Raw genomic sequence first — 27073 nt, forward strand, 5'->3', positions numbered from 1 at the left:
ATAGGCTTGGTGCGGGGAGCAGGAGCGGCCCGGACTGGCGACGCACACCACTGGCTTGGTGTGGGGAACAGGCACGGGCCGTGCCGGACTGACGACGCACACCACTGGCTTGGGTGTGGGAGCAGGAGCGGACCGGACCGGGCTGGCGACGCACACCACTGGCTTGGTGTGGGGAACAGGCACGGACCGTGCCGGACTGACGACGCACACCACTGGCTTGGTGTGGGGAGCAGGAGCGGGCCGGACCGGACTGGCGACGCACACCACTGGCTTGGTGTGGGGAACAGGCACGGACCGTGCCGGACTGACGACGCACACCACTGGCTTGGTGTGGGGAGCAGGAGCGGGCCGGACCGGGCTGGCGACGCACACCACTGGCTTGGTGTGGGGAACAGGAGCGGGCCGGACCGGGCTGGCGACGCGCACCATAGGCTCGGTGCGGGGAGCAGGAACAGGCCGGGCCGGGCTGGCGACGCGCACCATAGGCTCGGTGCGGGGAGCAGGAACAGGCCGGGCCGGGCTGGCGACGCGCACCACAGGCTCGATGCGAGGAACAGGAACAGGCCGGACCGTACTGGGGACACACACCACTGGCCCTATGCAGGGATCAGGAACGGGCCGGACCGGACTGGTAACACACCCCAGTACATCTTGCCGTGCCTCTACACCTTCCTTCCCCTCTTCGACCAGTGGCCCCCGTAACCTGGCGGCCTCCTCTGCCAACCCGCTGGGCTGCTCTGTCGCGGTCTCCTGCTGCCCGTCGTCCCACGGCGTTAGCCCCCCCCTAAAAATTTTATGGGCTTCACTCCTACCCGTGGACCAGGTCTCCATACTTTTTGCCAGCCTTTCGCCCTTCTGCTTCCACGTCAAGCCCCTCTCTTCCTCACATGGCTTGACCCAGTCGAGGAGGCGAAGGAGATCCGCTAGAGATCTCTCAGGCGATGGCTCCTGGACTTGCTGCTTGGTCCAGTCTTGGTGGGATCTTCTGTCACGCTCGTCGGGAACAGAGGAGGACCAAGGCGCAGCGTTGCAGGCAAACATACTCTTTATTTAGCTAGATAATGACAAAATAAACAAAACGATAACGTGACAGTTCACAGTCTAACACAAACCAACTAGAAACAAGATCCCACCAAACCAACGGGAAAACAGACAGTTTAAATATGGCTCCCAATCAGAGACAACCAGCAACAGCTGACACTCGTTGCCTCTGATTGGGAGCCACTCTGGCCAACATAGAAATATCACCCATAGAATACACCATAGAACAAAACACATAGAACTTACACACCCTGGCTCAACATACAAGTGTCCCCAGAGCCAGGGCGTGACAAGAAGCTGTTCTATCTTCATTCTCGCTTACAAAGTAGAATTAACATACACTGTGGATATGTCAACTGGTCATGAATCCATAGTGTCATCTGAAGATTCCAAAGCCGAAGATAACTTTGTTACAACAGCTGGAAATTGAAGGAGAGGGATCATGCATTCAGGTAGAAATGAATTTCACCAGATAAACTACTATCATTCTTTTAAGAATGGTGTATCTCCCTTCACTTTCTCTCATCTCCTCCCCTTGTTTAATTGTATTTAGAAAGACATGCTGCTTTATTGTTTTAAAGGCACTATGAAGAAATCACTCCGCCATTTCCTGGTTGCTAAAATTCTAATAGCTTGTCCAATTTCAATTTATGTGACAAACAAGCAATTATAGTGTAGATAATCATTGTACCATCTAAACCGCTATAAATAATATTTTCCGTAACCAAAAATATTGTATTTTCAAATGTTTGAGACTGGTGTACAAAACCAAAAGTAAAAGATGCAAAAACAAATCTTAAGAACGAGAAGCAGCAGAAGTCCTGTCACAGGCACTCTCATGTCCCCTGAAAACCGGAATTTCCGGTTTTTGGCAACTCTGCAAAAACTAATGCCCCTACTATCCGTATTCCACCTCTACCTTCCCGCTGTACTGACTAAAGCCATGTAATCTAGGCCTATACAACAATTGTGTTAAACATAACATAAACATGCACTAATCTTGCCATGGATTGTTTTTCCTACCTTTGAATTATTTCACCTGCCAATCTGCATATAACAAATACCAAGTAAATAGAAAACACAGAGCCTACAATTTAAATTGTGTGGAAAATATATGTAAAGCTTTTTTTTTTTACCTCAAAGATTAATGCACATTTGTAATAAACATACTTAGGTAAATATATTGCAAACCAAACTGTAAGAAATTAAGCATGATTGTCAGTGTTATGTCATATTACATGGTGATGAATGTTCATTAATTACCTTTAATTCGTTTTTTTTGTCTCTGTTGGATGGAAAACATTTAAGTTAGTGTAAAAAGGTGAATAAATGGATTAACACAAAGTAATTCCCTAATGCCCAGTTTACACTACATGACTTTTAAAATCGTAACATCGTTGATTCTCTCACATTAAACGACCATCTTTCCTGTAGTTTTTTGTCTTGCCAACGTAGTGGTGCGCACATTATGTGGCACAGACGACGTGTGTGTCGTGAACAACATTAGCGTGAGCAACAATAGTGGAATCGGTGGTTTGCTTCAAAATAAAAGTCCCCCATTAAAACTTACAAAGATTGTGATATCATGTCACAATTGGACTAGAGAAGGCTAAACACTGTTGGAATGTTGTTATATAAATTAAACAAAAGGCTGTACATGTCAATATGCACAATAGGTAGGATAGTGTGGTGATTTCCCAACAGTTAAAGTTCCGCAATAAGAGCTACAATGCTAATATTTTTTAAAACTGTTCACAATTGTGTTCTGTGGGTGTCACTGAGTAGACTGATCAAATCACATCAAATCAAATTGTATTTGTCACATGCGCCAAATACAACAGGTGTAGACCTTACAGTGAAATGCTTACTTCCAAGCCCTTAACCAACAAATAGTCTGGGTAGCCATTTGATTAGCTGTTCAGGAGTCTTATGGATTGGGGGTAGAAGCCGTTAAGAAGCCTTTTGGACCTAGTCTTGGTGCTCCGGTACCGCTTGCCGTGTGGTAGCAGAGAGAACAGTCTATGACTAGGGTGGCTGGAGTATTTTACCATTTTTAGGGCCTTCCTCTGACACCGCCTGGTATAGAGGTCCTGGATGGCAGGAAGCTTGGCCCCAGTGATGTACTGGGCCATACGCACTACCCTCTGTAGTGCCTTGCGGTCGGAGGCCGAGCAGTTGCCATACCAGGTAGGGATGCAACCAGTCAGGATGCTCTCGATGGTGCAGCTGTAGAACTTTTTGAGGATCTGAGGACCCATGCCACATTTTTTTAGTCTCCTGAGGGTGAATAGGCGTTGTCGTGCCCTCTTCACGACTGTCTTGGTGTGTTTGGACCATGATAGTTTGTTGGTGATGTGGACACCAATGAGCTTGAAGCTCTCAACCTGCTCCACTACAGCCCCGTCGATGAGAATGGGGGCGTGCTCTGTCCTCCTTTTCCTGTAGTCCACAATCATCTCCATTGTCTTGATCACATTGAGGGAGAGGTTGTTATTCTGGCACCACACGGCCAGGTCTCTGACCTCCTCCCTATAGGCTGTCTCATCATTGTCGGTGATCAGACCTACCACTGTTGTGTCGTCGGCAAACTTAATGATGGTGTTGGAGTCGTGCCTGGCCATGCAGTCATGGGTGAACAGGGAGTACAGGAGGGGACTGAGCACGCACCCCCTGAGGGGCCCCCGTGTTGAGGATCAGCGTGGCAGATGTGTTGTTACCTACCCTTACCACCTGGGGGCGCCCCGTCAGGAAGTCCAGGATCCAGTTGCAGAGGGAGGTGTTTAGCCCCAGGGTCCTTAGCTTAATGATGAGCTTTGAGGCCACTATGGTGTTGAATGCTGAGCTGTAGTCAATGAATAGCATTCTCACGTAGGTGTTCCTTTTGTCCAGGTGGGAAAGGGCAGTGTGGATCAGTTTGGGCGGTATGCAAATTGGAGTGGGTCTATGGTTTCTGGGATAATGGTGTTTATGTGAGCCATGACCAGCCTTTCAAAGCACTTCATAGCTACATACATGAGAGCTACGGGTCTGTAGTCATTTAGGGAGGTTACCTTAGTGTTCTTGGGCACAGGGACAATGGTGGTCTGCTTGAAACATGTTGGTATTACAGACTCAGTCAGGGACAGGTTGAAAATGTCAGTGAAGACACTTGCCAGTTGGTCAGCGCATGTTCGGAGTACACATCCTGGTAATCTGTCTGGCCCTGCGGCCTTGTAAATGTTGACCTGTTTAAAGGTTACGGAGAGCGTGATCACACAGTCGTCCGGAACAGCTGATGCTCTCATGCATGCTTCAGTGTTGCTTGTCTCGAAGCGATCATATAAATAATTTAGCTCGTCTGGTAGGCTCGTGTCACTGGGCAGCTCGCGGCTGTGCTTCACTTTGTAGTCTATAATAGTTTGTAGGCCCTGCCACATCCGACGAGCGTTGGAGCCGGTGTAGTACGGTTCAATCTTAGTCCAGAATTATATGATAACCTATATAATGGATCAACAATCTGTAGGTAAGGCTGTACAGTGGAATATGAATGTCAAAACGCACGATAGGCTGACTGGGGAGGTGATTTCCAACCTTATTTAGCATCATCTAGTCCAAATAGGGCATGATTTCACTATTTGTATCCGTTTGCACTACTTTCAATTAGGGACTTTTATTTTGAAGAGGAACAGCCGATTCCACTATTGTTACACCAACATACCATGACAGTTTTTCAGAGACAACCATTATCCTTTACCTCCACTTGCCAGTAGTGTTGTCCTTTGACAAAACCCTTATTACCTAATACATAGAGACGCTCCCCATCCAACCTGACAGACCTTTAGAGGATCTGCAAAGAAGAATGGGAGAAAATCCCCAAATACAGGTGTGCCAAGCTTGTAGCGTCATACCCAAGAAGACCTGAGGCTGTAATCGCTTCCAAAAGTGCTTCAACAAAATGCTGTGTTAAGGGTCTGAATGCTTATGTAAATGTGACATTTCAGTTTTTTTTTTTTTATATACATTTGCACAAAATTCTAAAAACCAGTTTTTGTCATTATGGGGTATTGTGTGTAGCTTTTTAAAATCAATTTTAGAATAAGGCTGTAACGTAACAATGTGGAACCGAGTGGCGCAGTGGTCTAAGGCACTGCATCGCAGTGCTAGCTGTGCCACTAGAGATCCTGGTTCGAATCCAGGCTCTGTCGTAGCTGGCCGTGACCGGGAGACCCATGGGGCGGCGCACAATTGGCCCAGCGTTGTCCAGGGTAGGGGAGGGAATGGCCAGCAGGGATGTAGCTCAGTTGGTAGAGCATGGCGTTTGCAACGCCAGGATTGTGGGTTCGATTCCCACGGGGGGGCAGTATGAAAAAAATTAAAATAAATGTATGCACTCACTAACAGTAAGTCGCTCTGGATAAGAGCGTCTGCTAAATGACTAAAATGTAAATGTAAAAAATGTGGAACAAGTCAAGGGTTCTGAATACTTTCCGAATGCACTGTAATTTAACTTGTCCAACGTCTTATGGTCCAAAGTTCAGTATAACACAGTCTATTTGTTCAATGGTTCCTGCACATTGGCTGTATGACCTAATGGTTTTAGCTTTGAGAAACAATGTGGAATTGGATCAAATGACTAGGGTCATATTCAGGAGGGTGCGACATACTGAACATTGCAGAAAGAAATTCCATTATACTCTACCTAGAGGCATGTCTGTTCTACTCAATATATTTTTATCTGAACATACCAGTGTTGTACCCTACTACTGTACGTGTTTATTGACGCAATAGATTAAATGTCTTATAATAACTGCAGTTATGATGATATTGTCATCAATAGGATGTCCTTTATCTTTAACACAGGTCTGTGGCTGAGGTTGATGACACTGACAGCTCTGACAGTTCGCATGGCAGCTCAAAGTCCAGGTGAGCACATCAACGGTCTAATAGTTGCAAAAACATTGATTTCTTCCATATAACTGTCTTAGCTTTTTTCATTAAAACTTATACCCTCTTCATAATGCATTATAAACACATGTATGCCTTATGAGCTATACATAATGCATTACAATGCACCACATACAGTAGGTGGTAATAACTGCTCATCAACATCTATAACCACATTTATAGAGGATTAAGACCAGGCTGTAAGTCCCTTATGAAGCAAAGTGTTGTAATGCCCTATATAAATTGCTAATTTTCACACCCTCTTACAAGCACTCTACATCTCACTCTTATCTCAGCGGTTTTCACTTTGATGGTCCCTCATGGTCTGATCTTGACCGCGTTGAACTCCTCGGTCTCTCTGGCTTGTGAACTCTCACCTCTCTTCAATGCGGAGCCATTGGAGGTGCGCTGGTACCGGTCCGGTGACTTCAACAAACCTGCCTTGTTGTACAAAGATCACAAGATCCAGGAAGCCCCTGTGGACCCCCAGTACAGGGGCAGGGTGTCTCTAACTGGGGGGCTGGAGAGAGGGAATGTGTCCCTGAGACTGGAGAGGGTCACACTGGAAGACAGGGGGGAGTATATATGCCAAGTCACCAGTGACCAGTGGTATGAAAAGGCCAGTGTCTTCCTCACAGTAAATGGTAAGGGACTGAAGACTGCACTGTGCTTGTGTAGACAGTGTGGAATGGGTAGCTACAGTTCCTTCAGAAAGGATTCACACCCCTTGACTTTTTCCAAATGTTGTTGTTTTACAGGCTGCATTTTATATGGATTAAATTGAAATGTTGTGTCACTGAACTACACACAATACCCCATAATGTCAAAGTGGAATTATGTTTTTAGAAATGTTTACAAATTAATTAAAAATGAAAAGCTAAAATGTCTTGAGTCAACAAGTATTTGTTATGGCAAGCCTAAAATAGTTCAGGAGTAAAAATGTGCTCAATAAGTCACATAATAAGTTGCATGGACTCACTTTGTGTGCAATAATAGTGTTTAACATTCTTTTTAAATCACTACCCCATCTCTGTACCCCACACATACAATTATCTGTAAGGTCCCTTAGTCGAGCAGTGAATTTCAAGCACAGATTCAACCACAAAGACCGGGGAGGTTTTCCAATGGTTCGCAAAGAAGGGCACCTATTGGTAGATGGGTAAAAAAAAGAAAAGCAGACATTGAATATCCCTTTGAGCATGGTGAAATTATTAATTACACTTTGGATGGTGTATCAATACACCCAGCCACACTAAAAATACAGGCGCCCTTCCTAACTCAGTTTCTGGAGAGGAAGGAAACTGCTCAGGCATTTCACCATGGTGATTTTAAAACAGTTGTATGGTTTAATGGCTGTGATAGGAGAAAACTGAGGATGGATCAACAACATTGTATTTACTTTACAATACTAGAAGGAAAAGAAGGAAGCCTGTACAGAAAATAAATATTCCAAAACATGCATCCTGTTTGCAATAAGGCACTAAAGTAATACTGCAAAAAATATGGTAAATAAAATATAATTTTGTCCTGAATACAAAGCGTTATGTTTCGGGCAAATTCAACAAAACACTTAGTACCACACTTCATATTTTCAAGCATGGTGGTGCCTGCATCATGTTATGGGTATGCTTGTCATTTTTTGGGATAAAAATAAACAGAATAGAGCTAAGCACAGGCAAAATCCTAGAGCAAAACTTGGTTCAGTCTGCTTTCCAACAGTCTGGGAGATAAATCCACCTTTCAGCAGGACAATTACCTAAAACACAAGGCCAATGATCAACAAACAACTTGACAGAGCTTGAAGAATTTAAAAGAATAATGAGCAAATATTGTACAATCCAGGTGTGCAATGCTCTTAGAGACTTACCCAGCTTACTCACAGCTGCAATTGCTGCCAACGGTGATTCTAACCTATTGACTCAGGGGGTTGAATACTTATCTAATCAAGATATATTAGTGTTTTATTTTCCACTTTGACAGTATTTTGTGCAGATTGTTGACAGAAAAATGACAATTAAATCCATTTCAATCCCACTTTGTAACAAAATGTGGAAAAAGTCAAGGGGTGTTAATACTTTCTGAAGGCACTGTGTTTAGCTGTGTGTGTAGGACAGACAGAACAGTTGCACTGCAAATATACTGTAATATTCACAATACTGTAGTGAAACGGATATTGTAACTTTAGTTTAAAGGAATAGTTCACAAAATGACATTGGTTTACTTAGTCTGTAAGCAGTCTATGGACAAGTGGCAGTCTAACACTGCTTACAGGGTAAGGAAACCAATATGCCATTTCGTAACTTGGGTGATCTCTCTCTTTGAAATGTAGAGAGAAGGTGGCAATTGTTTATGCAAGTTTAAAGTAACCCAGGGGAAAATGTAATGCACACAATTAAATAGATTCTCACAATCATTGTCCTCACGGTTGTAATTTGCCCCACCTCCCGCCTCATCTGGCCATTAGTACTAGGTGGTACCCCAGTGGTCTCTGTTGCTGAAGCAAGAGGAGGAGGAAGTCAGGTGAACGTTACCTGTTCATCAGAGAGATGGTCACCACAACCTACACTCACCTGGAGAAACAAAGAGGGGACAGAGATCAGAAATGGACAAGAAGTACTCAACACTCCAGGTTATTGCAGACACTAGTCTGGATCATTACTGCAACTATGTACGGCTGTTTGTGTCTGTCTGTCTGTGAATAAGTGTGTATATCCCCCCCATGCTCTCTGTTTCAGATCCTCAGGGCTTGGTGAGTGTGAGTAGTTGGCTGCTGTATTCTCCCTCAGACTCCGATTGGCTCTCCTGTACAGTCTCTCTGTCTGAGGAGGTGAAGAAGGAGAGTAGAATCCTGCCCAGAGCTCCAACGGAGAGTGAGAATCTCAGAAATCTTAATCAGTATCTCATCATTTAATATCTTAGTCAACTTAACACAATAAGTTAATTATACCCACAAACCAGTCAACAAAAAAAACTTGGACCTGTTGTGAAATGGACCTTGGGCTTTCCTACACGGACACCTACCTGAATAAATTAATTCTTAAAAGATAGAGACTTGGTCTGAACGGACCCAAGGACAACCAGACCCGGTCTGATCCAATCTGAGGGAAGCAGCAAAAGAACTTAACTGGAGCTGTTAAAGCGCGATGGAGAGAGAAACGGAGCCACTCTAGCAGGGGGAGGGGCTGTGTGCGTGTGAGTAATGCGGGTCCAGGCAGGGAGAGAGAGAGAGAAACAGCAACCAAGCCGACTCGCACTAGTTAGACTAACTTCTAGCTGCCATAGATATTGGTCATTGTAGTCTATCTTTCTCATTTACCTTTTAATTCCGTCATTTTAATTCCATATTCCATTAATTAGATATGATCAACAGGTAACTGACACAATAAAGAACACTTCAGTAAATGAGGGATACAAAGTATATTGAAAGCAGGTGCTTCCACATGTGTGATTCCTGAGTTAATTCATCCTTAAGAGTTGATTGACGCAACATAATAAAAAAAGACCAATCAAAATCCGTCTGTTTAAGATAGAGATCGTTTTATGTGTATTGGCTGCGTCTCAATCCACTACATACGCAAATGCAATGGAAAGTGGCAAACTAATACTCTATGGAAAGATGAGACTCTCACAAACATGATGTCTTGCTCTACGACTCCCACAAGCCCCACGGGACTTGTCTGAAGTCGGTATCATCTGTGCCAACTTCTGTGTGTCGCGTTCGAACCGTTTGGGCTACAAACTAATATGACCACTATATGGAAAGATGAGGCTCTCACAAACACAATGTTCTTTTCAGTTTGTACGACCCCCACAAGTGTCACGGGACTCATCTGAAGGTAACCCGGTAGCGGTTTAAAAAATGAATGAAGGTATGGAAGTAATGACATTTTCTCTTTGGACCTGTGTTTGCAATGTATCCAATTTTAGTTTGTGTGGTTGTTGGTTTAGCTTTCTGTAACTTTGTAGCCAGTACGGTCTGCATGTGTATGCGCTTGTTGCGTCATGATTGCAAGGTGTCCCAATATCTTTTCCAACTGTCCCGTTATCTGGTTTTAATGTCCATTCTAGAATGCCCTTCTAGCCAATAAGAAACGGGTATTCAACAATGTTGCTTTCTTATATATCCTAGATATAGTACAGACATGTCAAAACCTTATTCCTTATGATAAATGTTTTTGACTGTCTGTTTTGCCATTTATGAATGTGTTATTCAATGCAGTTCTATGGAAGCAGGTAGCCTAGCGGTTAAGAGCGTTGAGCCAGTAACCGAAAGGTCGCTGGTTCAAATCCCGAGCCGACAAGGTGAAAAATCTGTTGATGTCCCCTTGAGCAAGGCACTTAAACCTAATTGCTCCTGTAAGTCGCTCTGGATAAGAGCGTCTGCTAAATGACTAAAATGCAAATGGACTATAGTAGTAAATGCCAAATCCAATATTTTATCAAATCGTTATTTTTTTCATACCTAAAGGGTCTTAAAATTCAAATTCAAATAGCAAAATTATCCATGGTATGACCATCTCCATGGTATGACCATGTTAGATCTCAGAAAAGATCAAATTGTGAACCCGCGACCCAAATTCATCACATAAAATATCTCACAATTGATTGGACTTCCCCAATTTAGTATTTTCACTGTGACAGAATGTTTATTTTTTTCGGAGATTTCTGTTTTTCCACAAAGTTCTATCTAGCGCTGCAGTGAGTGGGGGGCTGCATAACCCTGTGGCATAGCTTTCACTCTAACTCTCCCTGAGTGAGAGAGGTCTGCACTTTGACAGACAGTCCAACAACGAGTTCGAGGGGTTTAGGAACTTAGACACATTTTCGAAATTTGTCATTATTCCCCTTTAAGACACTTTGTCTGTGTTTCCTTTATTTTGGCAATTACCTGTATCTCCTAACTCGCTTGCCACACGGGGAGGCTCTTTTACTATAGTGATGCTTTTGATGACTTGTGATTGGCCGGCAACAACAGCAAGCTTCACGCACCACTTTCGTGAAAAGCAAGACATTTTCATTCTCTCTCTACGTCACCAGTCGCGTTCGGGTCTGTACAGGTCCTTACGGGCAAATCGGTTATAATTACAAATACCAGAGACCCATGACAACTAGGTCCAACCCGACCTTTCGGGTACAGGTGGACCGGTGAAGACCTCTAACATGTTGTCTCGAGTTACTGTATCTACCAAAAGACAAGATCATAAACTTGGGAAATAAGACTTACTTCAGATTTTAAATACAGATTTGTTTAAATGTAAAATGTTTAATGGTTTAATAAATCCTTGTATAGGACATTGGAGTCTTGGAGCCTTCATCACAACTCTGATTATTTTACTGCTAGTCTTTACTGTCATTGGGCTCTTCATCTGGAACAAAAAAACTGGTATGTCAACAAGCTAACACATATTCAATTAAATGTGAACAGTCTATGCAGACGGTATTAAGTGTTGTCTAATCATTTAGGGGCAAATCTTAACTTCCACTTAAGTAACATTTTCACTTGTCATGCATAGATGTCATAGATGTCAATTGGAGACTTTGTGAAAATTCAACATGCATAGATGTCAATTGGAGACTTTGTGAAAATTCAACTTAAGTGAAAGTTAGGATTTGCCGCTTTATAATATTAGGTTTGATGATAACATTGAAAATATCCCTGATATAATACAATACATTTTAACAAAGTAATATTGCATGACCTACCTATATTAATATTAGTTTCATTTTATTTCAGATAAAACAGAGTCTACTGAGAGGCCAGGTATTACTTCTATATGTTTTACTATTGTGTGTATTTCTACACATATTATAACATGATTTTAACATATTTGGTTTCTTTTTTTTGTAATGTCTTCTTCTTTTAATAGAAGAAACAGCTCTTGTCGCAGGTACATTTTGTTTATTATTTAATTATATTTTTATTTAACATTGCTAAGGTAACTTGACTGAGCATTTATTGTGTTTTGTAGTGAAGATTATGTTTGTTGATTATTTGATGTAAAAATTGTGTATACTGTATATCTACAGTACATTAGCTAAATAATATGTGTCACTTAATTAGAAATTTACTAAAATCGTTTAGAATTAAACTCAGTAAGGTGGTGTTCAAATTAAATAGATTTTCTATTTTCAAATGGTATTTCTTACTATGACACTCTGTTTCTTATACATCTCCAGGTGAAGTAGGTAAAAGTCAAGTGCCAAATGAAGGTACTGTTCCATTAAAGAGTCTTTAATTGAAACAATAACAAAGTGTTCACCCCACCTCTGTTTTCGTTAAAAGCTAAGGCGTGGGCCTGTATAAATGTAACCACTCTCAAATTCATACACAGAGCTACGGATGCAAGGACTGACCATCCATGATATCAAAATTGTAGTTTTAACCTTGCCTGGAAACCTGACGTTGAGTTGCACTGAATTGTACTAAGGGCAGAAATGAGCGTTTGAATCAGGAACGTTTCCTCTCATGATCTCTACAAGCCAGAATGTAGAATACAAATATATTTTAACGTACTTTACCACATTACGGTTGTCCATGCGGTTGGCCCTTTTGGCAGTAGAAATGTGAGACAACACATCCACAGGAAAGTATAATTACATTCCAGCTGAAATAATAAATACAAATATTATATAAATGTTCTAAAGCAAAAAATATACACAAGTAATACATTATCTGATGAAATTGCTTTAGAAAAGGAGCACAAGATAGGGATGTCCTCTCTCTCCCCTCCTGTTTGCACTGGCAATTGAACCACTTGCAGAAACAATTAGACATGAGTCAGACCCAAAGATAACAGGTATCAGTATTGGTAAACATGAATATAAACTAAACTTATTTGCAGATGATCTCCTGATATACCTGACCAATATAGAAAACTCAATGACCCCCTTGCTAAAAATATTTACAGAATACTCTAAAATCTTAGGATATAAAATGAATGTGAAAAAAAAGAAACAGAATAATGGCAAAGGGGAAAAAAATTACTCATGATCTACAGCAATCCCTTAAGTGGACCACAAAAAATATAAAACACTTACTTAATAAGTGACAACAAACAACAATGATATAAAAATAACTTTATTTTATTACTCAAAAATATGAGAGCAGATCTAATTAAATGGAATAATCTTCCCATAAATCTTACAGGTAGAATTAACCTCTTCAGAATGGCATGGCTCCCAAAGTTTGGATATTTATTCTTGGTAATATCAATTACCCCACTGAAGACATTCTTTAAAAAGTATACTCGGTCATAACAGACTTTGTATGGCAAATAAAGCTCATAGAATAAAAAAGAAAGATTAACATCTTCCTTAGTCTGAGGGAGGTTTTAACCTTCTAGACTTGGAATTGTATCAACTCGCCACCCAAGGATTTTACTTTACATATAATTAAATGCACTAGAGGAACAATGGGTACATATTGAAGATAAGCATGCTCATCCCCAGAATCTTTTCCATGTCTATTTTCAAAGGATAAAGCTAAGAACATTAACAACTTCATAGTTAAGAACACTATAACAACATGGAAGAAAATGACACATATTCTACAAGAACCAATATGAATGACACATATTCTACAAGAACCAATATCACTCCCGAAAAACACAACCATATGGATAGCTTTTAAGAATTCACCGATAAATTGGTATACATGGAAAACTAAAGGCATAGAAATCGTAAATAACTTAGGAAATAAATGTATTTCCATGACAAAATTAGAAAGCCATTTTTGACTGACCAATGTAGATATTTTCAAATACATGCAACTTAAAAGTTTCATATCAGAACATTTTGATTTGAAATCTTTTGAACATCAGAGCAATCTTGAGGGAATCCTATTTGAGTCAGTAAAGGATATTCACAATATACAATACCGGTCAAAAGTTTTAGAACACCTACTCATTCAAGGGTTTTTCTTTATTTTTACTGTTTTCTACATTGTAGAATAATAGTGAAGACATCAAAACTATGAAATAACACATATGGAATCATGTAGCAACCAAAAAAGTGTTAAACAAATCAAAATATATTTTATATTTGAGATTCTTCAAATAGCCACCCTTTACCTTGACAGCTTTGCACACTCTTGGCATTCTCTCAACCAACTTCATGAGGGAGTCACCTGGAATGCATTTCAATTAACAGGTGTGCCGTCTTAAAAGTTAATTTGTGGAATTTCTTTTCTTCTTAATGTGTTTGAGACAATCAGTTGTGTTGTGACAAAGTAGGGGGTATACAGAAGATAGCCCTATTTGGTAAAAGACCAAGTCCATATTATGGCAAGAACAGCTCAAATAAGCAAAGAGAAATGACAGTCCATTACTTTAAGACATGAAGTTCAGTCAATACGGAACATTTCAAGAACTTTGAAAGTTTCTTCAAGTGCAGTCGCAAAAACCACCAAGTGCTATGATGAAACTGGCTCCCATGAGGACCGCCACTGGAATGCTGCAGAGGATAAGTTCATTAGAGATACCAGCCTCAGAAATTGCTGCCCAAATAAATGCTTCACAGAGTTCAAGTAACATGCACATCTCAACATCAACTGTTCAGAGGAGTCTGTGTGAATCAGGCCTTCATGGTCGAATTGCTGCAAAGAAACCACTACTAAAGGACACCAATAAGAAGAAGAGACTTGCTTGGGCCAAGAAACACGAGCAATAGACATTAGACCGGTGGAAATGTGTCCTTTGGTCTGGAGTCCAAATTGGAGATTTTTGGTTCCAACCGCCGTGTTTTTGTGAGACGCGGTGTGGGTGAACGGATGATCCCTGCATGTGTATTTCCCACCGTAAATCATGGAGGAGGAGGTGTTATGGTGTGGTGACACTGTCTGTGATTTATTTCGAATTCAAGGCACACTTAACCAGCATGGCTACCACAGCATTCTGCAGCGATACGCCATCCCATCTGGTTTGGGCTTAGTGGGACTATCATATGTTTTTCAACAGGACAATGACCCAACACACCTCCAGGCTGTGTAAGGGCTATTTGACCAAGAAGGAGAGTGATGAAGTGCTGCATCAGATGACCTGGCCTCCACAATCCCCCGACCTCAACCCAATTGAGATGGTTTGGGATGAGTCGATCCGCAGAGTGAAGGAAAAGCAGCCAACAAGTGCTTAGCATAAGCGGGAACTCCTTCAAGACTGTTGTAAAAGCATTCCAGGTGAAGCTGGTGAAGAGAATGCCAAGAGTGTGCAAAGCTGTCATCAAGGCAAAGGGTGGCTATTTGAAGAATCTCTCAAATGTGTTTAACACTTTTTTGGTTACTACATGATTCCATATGTGTTATTTCATAGTTTTGATGTCTTCACTATTATTCTACAATGTAGAACATTTTAAAAAATAAAGAAAAACCCTTGAATGAGAAGGTGTTCTAAAACTTTTGACCGGTAGTGTAGGTAAGATATACAATACCTTGCAGAAAGCCTTTCCAACTGACAATCTCTTAGAAAAAAAATATAGACTATTGGAACCAAGATTGAAAAATAACTGATATTGGCACACGATGGAGAGAATGTTGGAACACAACTAACAAAATTACAGTTAAAACTGTACGCTTAATCCAGTATAAACTATATCGTTTATTATAGAAGAGACAAAATTCACAAATTTACAGCACATTGGCAGAGTCATGTAAAACTAACAATGACTCAATAATCCATGCCTTCTGGGAATGCTATAAAGTCCAAAAGGTATGGGTGTAGTTAGAAAGTTGGCTGTCTGAAGTATTACAATGTAAATGTACTTTTAATCCGTCTGTCTGCATATTTCAAGACATGGCAGATGAGTGCAGTGAGATACCCGAAGGGTTAGACGATACTTTTGTCATCAATTATCTTGAAAAAAAACGGATACTTAAAAACTGGAAATTAACCAATCCTCCATCATTAACACAATGGAAAGGTCAGATGTTTTATGAACTCAATGTTGAAAGTGCGTGGGCGACGGAGAGTAACAAAATGGTGCAGTTTGAGGCCATGTGTTGGAAAGTGATGTGGGCTCTGGAGATGGGGGTTTGACCAGGTGGGTCTGAGCAGGTGTTATGTCATTGATGTTTTATGTGCATTTGTATGCTGACGTTTGTATGTGTATGTTTTGTATTGTTAAAAAAAAAAAAAATAGGAAAGTATACAGTGGGGAAAAAAAGTATTTAGTCAGCCACCAATTGTGCAAGTTCTCCCACTTAAAAAGATGAGAGAGGCCTGTAATTTTCATCATAGGTACACGTCAACTATGACAGACAAATTGAGAAAAAAAAATCCAGAAAATCCCATTGTAGGATTTCTAATGAATTTATTTGCAAATTATGGTGGAAAATAAGTATTTGGTCACCTACAAACAAGCAAGATTTCTGGCTCTCACAGACCTGTAACTTCTTCTTTAAGAGGCTCCTCTGTCCTCCACTGCTACCTGTATTAATGGCACCTGTTTGAACTTGTTATCAGTATAAAAGACACCTGTCCACAACCTCAAATAGTCACACTCCAAACTTCACAATGGCCAAGACCAAAGAGCTGTCAAAGGACACCAAAAACAAAATTGTAGACCTGCACCAGGCTGGGAAGACTGAATCTGCAATAGGTAAGCAGCTTGGTTTGAAGAAATCAACTGTGGGAGCAATTATTAGGAAATGGAAGACATACAAGACCACTGATAATCTCCCTCAATCTGGGGCTCCACGCAAGATCTCACCCCGTGGGTCAAAATGATCACAAGAACGGTGAGCAAAAATCCCAGAACCACACGGGGGGACCTAGTGAATGACCTGCAGAGAGCTGGGACCAAAGTAACAAAGCCAACCATCAGTAACACACTACGCCGCCAGGGACTCAAATCCTGCAGTGCGAGACGTGTCCCCCTGCTTAAGCCAGTACATGTCCAGGCCCGTCTGAAGTGCATTTGGATGATCCAGAAGAGGATTGGGAGAATGTCATATGGTCAGATGAAACCAAAATATAACTTTTTGGTAAAAACTCAACTCGTCATGTTTGGAGGACAAAGAATGCTGAGTTGCATCCAAAGAACACCATACCTACTGTGAAGCATGGGGGGTGGAAACATCATGCTTTGGGGCTGTTTTTCTGCAAAGGGACCAGGACGACTGATCCGTGTAAAGGAAAGAATGAATGGGGCCATGTATTGTGAGATTTTGAGTGAAACCCTCCTTCCATCAGCAAGGGCATTGAAGATGAAACGTGGCTGGGTCTTTCAGCATGACAATGATCCCAAACACACCGCCGGGCAACGAAGGAGTGGCTTCGTAAGAAGCATTTCAAGGTCCAGGAGTGGCCTAGCCAGTCTCCAGATCTCAACCCCATAGAAAATCTTTGGAGGGAGTTGAAAGTCTGTGTTGCCCAGCGACAGCCCAAAACATCACTGCTCTAGAGGAGATCTGCATGGAGGAATGGGCCAAAATACCAGCAACAGTGTGTGAAAACCTTGTGAAGACTTACAGAAAACGTTTGACCTGTGTCATTGCCAACAAAGGGTATATAACAAAGTATTGAGAAACTTTTGTTATTGACCAAATACTTATTTTCCACCATCATATGCCAATAAATTCATAAAAAAATTCTACAATGTGATTTTCTGGATTTTTTTTCTCATTTTGTCTGTCATAGTTGACGTGTACCTATGATGAAAATTACAGGCCTCTCTCATCTTTTTAAGTGGGAGAACTTGCACAATTGGTGGCTGACTAAATACTTTTTTTCCCCACTGTAATTACATCAACTTTTCAAAGCGCTGGTAGTGCTTTCAGATTTCTATCACCTGAAGCATGCGCAGAACCATGTAAACACGTGCACGAGCTCGGCAAGTATGCATGCGTCTCGTGCATGTATTTTTATCTTGTGCGTATGCTTCAGGTGAAAGAAATCTGAAAGCACTACCAGCGCTTTGAAAAGTTGATGTAATTATAGTTTCCTGTGGATATATTGTCTCAAATTCCTACCGCCAAAAGGACCAACCGCACGGACCACCGGTAAAGTACGTTTAAATATACATTTATTCAACATTCTGGCTTGTAGAGGTCATTGTTACGGAGTCTAGTTGATAGGTAATCGACTAGTTGGACTGTTCCCCAGACTCCACGCGTAGGGATTTGTACAAGGCTCAACAAGGCTATTGAACTGAACATTGGTGTCTGTCTTTATTCCTTAATCCAACTTATCATACAGAAACATGGTATCAGAAGTGGCTCGGAAAACACACGTTTGTTATTTTTGTAGCTAAGTACAGTATAGGCGCAGTTACGTTCCATATGCGAACACAAGCCGTTTCCTACTCACAACACTGATCAACTCGTGTTAGCTGGCTAGCTAGCATCACTACCTACCTCCATGACTGAAGACAAAGAAATCTCCTATTCCATTGCTATGGCAGCGAACATTCCGCCACCAAATCACATGCTTCTCACAGGGGACTGGAATACTAATTGGGACAACTTCAGGGATGAATTCGAGGACTATGCGCTGGCGACCGGTCTACATGAGAAACCCAACGAGGTACAAGCGGCAACTCTGAGGAGTTTAATGGGCAGCGAATGCAGGCATATCTACCGGCACAATCTCACCCTCACGGCACGACAACAGTGTGATGCAAAGGCTATATTGGATGCATTGGGGAATTACTTCAAACCCGCCAGAAACGTAATTCTACGAGCGGTTCGTTTTCGGAAGCTGCAAACAGGAAGAGGGTGAGTCAGTACACAACTTTGTAACCCGTTTGAGAGAGAAATCCGCCACTTGTGAATACGGGGGATTGAAAGATGAACTGATTCGTGACAAAATAGTACTGGGAATTGCAAATGAGAATACGCGCCGGCGTCTACTGAGAGAGAGAGGCTTAACATTAGTAACTGCCATCGAAATGTGCCGCACTGCTGAAGTCACTGACATGAGAATGAGAGCAATGGAAACGGAAACCCCACGCTCCGACGTTGATACTGTTCACGCTGTTGCTAGGCAGACATTCAGACAAAACCAATCGAGGCAGAGTAATTCACCACGAACGGTGAACACAGAGAGCCCCGTAGCATGTAAATACTGTGGGAATACACACACACGTGGCAAAGAGCACTGCCCGGCCTATGGAAAACCATGCAGAGCTTGTGGAACTAATAATCACTTTGCAAAAGTGTGTCTCAAAAGCAAAAGAAGGGTGAGTGAGGGCAAGATTCACTGTGTTGATGATGTTACTCAATGTTCAGAGCTGAACAGTGAAAGTGACATTTACATGCATGAATCCATTGGGGCTGTACACTCAAGAGGGAAGAAATGGTTTGTGACACTACGATTACACAACAAGCAACAACAATGTCAACTGGATTCGGGTGCTACATGCAACGTAATGAGCTACAAAGACAAAATCAATCTGGCACCTGACACACATCTATTTCCCAGCGATACTAGACTAAAGCTGTACTCAGGAGAACTAATGAGCTCTATGGGCACCTTTGAGACCGAATGTGTTATTCGGGGACGCAAACACAAGCTGGAGTTCGAGATTGTGAAAACCAGTCAAAATCCTCTCCTCTCAGGCTCTACATGCGAACGCCTGGGACTGATGCAGTTCACTGTACCAAATGACCTGCACATTGTGGATCATGTCCAGCATGGACCCCTGTCCAAAGAACAACTACTCAGCAGATATGACGATGTATTCAACATGCCCGTTGAATCAGTGCCTGGGGAGGTACACTTTGAAGTGGATGAGAGCATTACTCCAGTCCAGTGTGCTCCTCGCAATGTGCCCATTGCAATGAAAGTGGCTGTGAAGGCCCAGCTGGACAAGTACGAGGCCGATGGCCACATGACATCTGTGACTGAACCAACTGACTGGATCAGCAATATGGTCATAGTGAAAAAACCAGAGAAGCTGAGGGTCTGCATCGACCCAAAGCATCTGAACCAAGCACTGAAACGATCCCACTACATCATGCCGACACTAGAGGATGTCCTCTGTAAGCTTCCCAAGGCCAGGATTTTCACCTTGGTGGATGCCCGAGATGCATTCCTTCAATGCAAGCTGGACGAAGAAAGCAGCTTCATGACTACCTTCTGGACCCCTGGGGTCGGAAACGCTGGCTCAAGCTCCCGTTTGGTGTCTCAGTGGCGCCTGAGGTATACCAACGCAAGCAGCACGAGTTACTGGCTGGGCTCAAGGGCATTGAACCCATCGCCGATGATATCCTGATCGTAGGCTGTGGTGAAACAGACGAAGAAGCAGAACGCGACCACGATGTGAAGCTCCTGGCACTGATGGAGCGCTGCCGATCAGTTAAGCTTCGTCTTGGCCTGAAGAAGCTGCAGTTCAAGGTGAAAGACGTCCACTTCCATGGCCACATTCTCTCGGCAAAAGGCCTGAAGCCGGACCCAGACAAGGTCCAAGCGATCCTCGACATGCCAAACCCGTCTGATGCAAAAGGAGTACAGCGTCTCATCGGCTTTGCAAACTATCTTGCAAAGTTCATGCCACACCTATCAGCAGTCTGTGAGCCTCTGCGCCGGTTGCTGGACAAAGACACACCATGGCACTGGCTACCCAAGCACGAGGCCGCAGTGCAGGAGATGAAATCTCTGGCTTCATCCATGCCAGTGTTGCGCTACTACGACGTCACGAAGCCTGTCACAATCCAGAGCGACTCTAGCCAAAGGGGGACTTGGATGCTGCCTTATGCAGGAAGGCCAGCTCGTTGCGTTTGCCTCGAGAGCGCTCACCCCCACCGAACAAAACTATGCACAAATTGAGAAAGAGTGCCTCAGCATCGTCTTCTCCTGCCAGCGATTCCATCACTACTTATATGGTCGAGAGCTGGTCACCGCTGAAACTGACCACAAACCACTCATTGCCATATTCAGTAAACCTCTCTCAACGCGCCCAAGAGGCTTCAAAGTATGCTCCTGACTCTGCAAAACTACAGCCTGAAGGTCATTTACAAGCCAGGACCTGAGATGTACATCAGCGACACACTGAGCAGGGCAACAGCACAATGTACAGGTAGAGGCACTGCCTATCAGCGGCAGGCCATCTGCTCGCTACAGCAGGAACAACAAGATGTTCAACAGATCAATCAGGCAGACTACTTAAACGTGACAGATCACCGCCTAGCCCAGATCAGGCAACATACTGACAAGGACGAACACCTACAGTCACTGAAGTCCATGGCTCTAGCAGGTTGGCCATATCTGAAAGAGGAGACACCTTTCACAGTGAGAGAATACTGGACCTTTCGAGATGAGATCAGTGTGCAAAATGGCGTCTTGTTCAGAGGTCAGAAGGTCATTATTCCCAAATCACTACGTCCAGAGATGCTTACCCGCATACACTCCAGTCACGTCGGAGGTGACGCATGCTACCGTCAGGCTCGTGAAACATTATACTGGCCAAACATGCAAGCAGAAATTAAAGACTTTGTCAGCAACTGTACCACATGCAACGAGTACGCTCATGAACAGCAAAAGGAAACCATGATGTCACACGAACTGCCCACAAGGGCCTGGCAAATCATCAGCATGGACTTATTCAGCCACAGACAAAAGGACTATCTTCTCCTCGTTGATCATTACTCTGACTTTTGGGAAATTGAACTGCTCCCTGACTTGTCCGCAGAGACGGTCATAAAGCGCTGCAAGGCGCAGTTTGCAAGGCAAGGTCAGCCTGACAAGGTAATCACGGACAATGGCCCACAATTCACTGCACAGTTCAAGCGTTTCGCCTCAGAATGGGAGTTTGACCACGTGACCTCCTCTCCAAGACACCCAAAAGCAAATGGCAAGGCAGAATCAGCTGTCAAGATTGCAAAAAAACCTGTTAAGCAGGGCCTTGCGCGACAGCAACGACCCATGGAAAGCGATCTTACAGTGGAGGAACACACCCACCGAAAACATGGACAGCAGCCCAGCACAACGCCTTCTGTCCAGACGTCTGAAGACTACTATCCCCGTAGCTAACAAGCTACTTGAGCCCTGCGTCATGGTTGGCGTCCACGGACAAACTGCGTCACAGAAAGCAGCTCGCTAAGTGCTTCTACGACCGGACTGCTCGAGACCTACCAGAGCTGGAGGTGGGTGAAACTATAAGGATGAAACCGCTGCCGGGAGACCACACAGGACTTTGGAGGCTGGGCACATGCCTACAGAGAGTTGCACCACGTTCTTACCTGGTGGATGTTGGTGGCTCCCTCTATCGTCGCAATCGGGTGGATCTGCGCGTAGCAGAGCAGACAAACCAGAACATGCCATACACTCACTTAGATGAGCTGGATCACAGTCCAGGCCTAAGGGTAAGGGGTGCAGAATTGAGACATGAGCCAACTGAAGGTGAAGCTTCTACCCCACCAAACTCTCCAGCTCGTGGCCCTAATCCTACCCCTGTCAGAGCCAATACTTACTCACGGGTGGGTCGGCTGTGCAAGCCACCGGACAGGCTTACTCTGTAAGCAAGAGACTTAACTTGTTGTCTGTTAATTTAAAAAAATATATTTCAAAAAATTAATTAAAAAAAATAATAAAAAAAAAAATTAAAAAAGGAAGATGACAGCTGAAGTAAAAGAAAATGTCATGCTTTTCAATTGTTATGACTTGACTGTTAAGAACGCAATGTTATGCCGTTATGTTTGCACTTTCTATTGAAAAGGATGATGTTACGGAGTCTAGTTGATAGGTAATCGACTAGTTGGACTGTTCCCCCAGACTCCACGCGTAGGGATTTGTACAAGGCTCAACAAGGCTATTGAACTGAACATTGGTGTCTGTCTTTATTCCTTAATCCAACTTATCATACAGAAACAGTCATGAGAGGAAACTTTCCTGATTCAAACGCTCATTTCTGCCCAAACAGAATTCAATGGAATTCAACGTCGGGTTTCCAGGGAAGTTTTAACCGTGTTTTGAGGCTATACAGTGTTTGTTTACATTTACATTGTTTAAAAAACATTGGAGTAAATCTTATATTTTGGGCTCTGATGTGGTAAGACAGTTGAACTAAGTTCATGAGGCATTTATAAGTTATAGTCCCACGGGGCCAGTATAAAAAAAAATATATATATGTATTCACTAACTGTAAGTCGCTCTGGATAAGAGCGTCTGCTAAATGACTAAAAATGTAAAATGTAATAGTCTTCGAGAATCAATAGTACATATCATTCATTATAAGTCAAAAAATGAATGTAGCGGCTAAGGATTTAACTCAATGAGTAATGTATCATGCATCGATCATATAGATCGATCAATATGGTTTATTTATATTACGTATCAATAATAAACTATGTCAATAATCATATGTTTTACTCATGCAGAATGTGGTATGCAAACTGCCAAGGAAACAACTACACAGAAAGATGTAAATGTACCAAAAGGTAAATTTATATTGACATACCTTTTCATTATTGAATGTTTTTTTCTAGGTTTTTAGAACTTATTCACCCCACAAGCACAGTCATTCAGGGTTATTAGCATTTATTGAACACCCATAAGAAGAAAGGTGGTGCAACCCAATGTCTATTTTCAGTTGATAAGATTAGTGGATAAATATCTATCTGATTTGATTTGTTCATTTACAGCATGGGGCGAAGTGAAAAGATTCAAAGGTAGGACACATGATCAAAGAACTAACATAATATCATTACATGGCTGTACCTTCATCAAGTTACATCCATATCAGCAAACCATGTGAGTGAATGAATTCACCAAATCTTATTCTCTTTTTTTAGTGGAAATCACTCTGGACCCAAAGTCTGCTCACCCTAACCTAGACGTGTATGCAAGTAAAATGAAGTCAAAAGTAACTGATGTTCCCATGACTCTTCATGTCTTTAGTGAGGACAGATTCCGCTCCGGACAGTTATACTGGGAAGTGAAGGTGAGGGATGATAATATTTTGAAGGAAGAGAAACAGTCATGGTATGTTGGTGTAGCCACATACGAAGCCACTCAGTCAAGGGCTGTTGTCCCCTTAACCCCTGAGAACGGTTTCTGGGTTGTTACATATGAAGAAGGAAAAGGTTATTATGTCCCTGATGACCCTCAAATGCCAGTATCTGGAAATGAAAGTCCTTTCATATTATTAGACCTACCAGAATCTGGAGAAAAAATTCTTACATCACTGGGAGTGTTCTTAGATTGTGACAGACAGATGCTTTCCTTTTATAATGCTGAATCAAAGGCACATCTCTACAGTTTGTTTAACATTGTGTCGTCTAGCACATTCTTAGCTGTATTCAGCCCTGGGTTCCGTGACAAATTCCTTAACAGTTAAATGACTCTGGATGACAAAGGTGGAAAGAAATAATAAATAAAATCCCATTGTAACACTCTGAGACACAAACAGGTAAATCAGCTGCATAAACACATTATACTTGAAATTTGAATCTCAACAATGCTGTTGAGTTCTGTATTGACATAAACTAACCAGATATTGAATTAATGTAATTTTCAAAACTCCAGTGCAACACGTCCAGTCGGGTGGTCTATTCAGTGCATTGAACAGACTGGACCAGGATGCCAGTAATGAAAAAGACTGACATACCCATACAATTGCGCATCCTCTGACATAGGAGACTGAAGTCTGATTTTCATCAACATTTAGTAAATGAGTAAGCCTTGGGGGGTGTGGTTTGATGAAGAGGGAGATAGTGGAAGTACAGACACTCAGACTAAGGGAGGGGAGTTTATGGGAGAGGGAGGACTAAGTTATTATTCCCACTCTTCTGTTATTGTTTGTAGAATTCAAAGGTGCTATTTCACATTTAGTAAACAGAGGCGTCATGCCCATAGGGGCACAGGGGCACGTGCTACCTCGGATTTGTCCTGTAAAAAAAATATATGTTTCTCTGTAATACTGCTAGCCACCTAGCAATGAAATTGGGAACCCAGATAGGTTCCCAATCTAACAACCGCATCGCTAGCTACCAAGAAGCCATTTCAGGCCATCAATCAAGTTAGAGTAGCTAGCTTGTCTAACTACAGTTAAACCTTTAGAACCCATAGTGGCCGTCAACGGCCTTTCTTTAAATTACTATAACGGCCGCGAAAGGCCTTCTTTTTTAAACAATAATATTGCGGAATTAACTTGCTAACAACCTGTTGTCGTATTCACATGGCTGTTGTCATGAAACATAAACTGGAAACAGGGTATGCTGTCATTTAGATTTTTTAAATAAAAATAAATTACTTACTCAAAATGACGGCGCCTAACGCGGCCATGTCTTTACACTGTGGAAGAGGCTGTATCTATGTTGGTTGGTGATATGGATTCGGACACGCCCTTGCACATTGAAAGCGATTTATGTCGAGGTGAATGAAATTAGTGAACAGCAGATATATGTTTGGGGTTGTTGATGTTTGATGCTGTGAAACTTGGGTAATAGCTCTCAGATTAGCAAATCCTGTCATAATCATTTGGTTGGTACAGGCAAGCACATCAGCAGTGAAGCAGGAGCTTGAATGATTGCTCTCTGTCTCATGGAAATAGTTTCAGTGTTTAGCTGTACATAGTCAGCTAACTAGTTGGTATATAGTCAGCTAACAAGTATTGTTTCTACCGATGTAATTCATATCGAAACGGCCCAAGCTGCTTGCTGTAGCTATCTAGCTAGTCTGTCAGGCAAGAAAAGTTGTGTGTGGCGGTAAATTTGGGCTGCGCTTGAGAAGCGTCAACCTCAGCTGTCACTTTCACTAGCTAGATATACAGAAAACCAGCTAACTAGCTACCAAAATGGATATTAGAGTAATTTGTTTTTATCTGTTGGGCTTAGGTCATGGTTTGTCATGTTTGCTAGGTACAGATATTCATATGCTATACATTGCCTCGTTTTCCTATTCTTTGACAGCTTAGCGGTCATGTTAGGGTAGATGCCCGCGCAGTGGAGCTCATATGATATTGAGTTGCAGTGATATTTGTTTACGTAGCCGGCTAATAAGTTGCTTGTTTTGTCCTGATTCTACCGATGCAATTCATTTGGAAACTGTCCCAGTTTCATAACTAATCAGCTAACATTGGCGAACTCTGTAGTTAGTCTGTCAGGCAAGAAAACAAGAGTTGGAGGCAACATTGTGCTTCGCTCGCTATGCTGTCACTTGATAGTCTCAAAGACAACCAGCTAACTATGCCCATCGAAATAGATGAAGAATTATTCTAAACCTTTTTGGCTAAATTGCACAGTGTCATCTTTGTAATCTTTTATTTTCAACATAAATAAGCAATAGTTGATGTGTTGAATCTATAAACCGTTGTGCCACTTACTTTGAGATGGGGAGAGAGAGATGATATTCCTGACCACAATTGTATCCTATTTGTTGCTCCGCTTCTCTCTCCCTCTCCCTCTGTTAGTCCGTTCCTTTAGGTCAGTGAAAGCGAGGGAAGGGATGTGGAGTGTCAGGGCTCTGATGATAGGAGGAATAGAGATGTGGAGTGAGAGAGGAGAGTGGAGGGAGAGAGAAAGAGGAGACTGTAGAGGAGGGAAAGGAGAGTGGAGGGAGATTAACATGAAGATGAACATGGAGAGCAGGAAGCAGAGGGAGAGGAGGTGGAGTAGGGAGAGGAAGAAGCAGATGGAGAGGGAGCGCACACCCGAGAGTAGAGCCTATGTTTCCATGGGGTGCATCTGCCCCAAGTCCCACCATTCACCCTTGTACCACACAGCCTGGGCCTAATGTGACAGAGGCAGGGGTTTTTAAGTTGTTTTTAAAAGTGTTAGGAGTATTTTTTATATCTGGTGTTTAACACCAACCTGTCCACATCCAATTCACTGAATTGTTGTCAAAGTAGGCTACTATTTCTACATTTTGTGTCAGACCTTGTCTGTACTAAATCTTTTTGAGAGAGGTTATCTACATTTTGAAATAGTCTCTGAATAAGTAGTAAGAGTCTTTGTCAATACAATAGCCTACATTGTGTGGGTTTTGAAATACTTTCTGAATATTGTCCTCTGGTCACATTTTGGATTATTTTTTAAATATTTGTACAATATAGTATATTTGGTACATTTTGAGGGAGTAATTTAAATACTGTGGGTTTTTTGTTGTGTTAATCATTTCTTGATAGTGAGTGTCTATACACAATGGAAGATAAAATGAGTGTTATTCCTATTGACATGAAT

General features: G+C 42.3%; 1 protein-coding gene and 1 long non-coding RNA gene across 4 annotated transcripts; both read left to right on the top strand.

Moving 5' to 3' along the window:
• Positions 1-1386: 1386 nt before the first annotated feature.
• On the top strand, positions 1387-9116 carry LOC121562126 (butyrophilin subfamily 1 member A1-like). The gene is made up of 5 exons (XM_041874493.2): positions 1387-1493; positions 5881-5943; positions 6261-6608; positions 8429-8593; positions 8700-9116. The coding sequence occupies exons 1-5, from the start codon at positions 1484-1486 to the stop codon at positions 8873-8875; spliced, it is 762 nt and encodes a 253-aa protein (XP_041730427.2). The 5' UTR covers positions 1387-1483; the 3' UTR covers positions 8876-9116.
• Positions 9117-12133: 3017 nt separating this feature from the next.
• Positions 12134-23817, top strand: LOC121562123. 3 transcript variants are annotated; one of them, XR_005999411.2, is made up of 4 exons: positions 12134-12174; positions 23273-23332; positions 23537-23563; positions 23687-23817. It is a non-coding gene; the product is annotated as an uncharacterized LOC121562123 (long non-coding RNA). The 3 variants fall into 3 exon arrangements; XR_005999410.2 differs by lacking the exon at positions 12134-12174 and adding an exon at positions 17823-17961; XR_005999409.2 differs by lacking the exon at positions 12134-12174 and adding an exon at positions 17823-17956.
• The last annotated feature ends 3256 nt before the right edge of the window (positions 23818-27073 follow it).

Source organism: Coregonus clupeaformis, unplaced genomic scaffold, assembly GCF_020615455.1.
Source record: "Coregonus clupeaformis isolate EN_2021a unplaced genomic scaffold, ASM2061545v1 scaf0513, whole genome shotgun sequence".
Classification (NCBI taxonomy): Eukaryota; Metazoa; Chordata; class Actinopteri; order Salmoniformes; family Salmonidae; genus Coregonus; species Coregonus clupeaformis.

What these genes read in the sequence shown, in the direction of transcription:
- LOC121562126 (XM_041874493.2), top strand. An exon ending in CATGGCAGCTCAAAGTCCAG is followed by an intron (nt 5,944 to 6,260) that starts GTGAGCACATCA and finishes CTCTTATCTCAG; the next exon opens with CGGTTTTCACTTTGATGGTC. An exon ending in AGAAGTACTCAACACTCCAG is followed by an intron (nt 8,594 to 8,699) that starts GTTATTGCAGAC and finishes TCTCTGTTTCAG; the next exon opens with ATCCTCAGGGCTTGGTGAGT.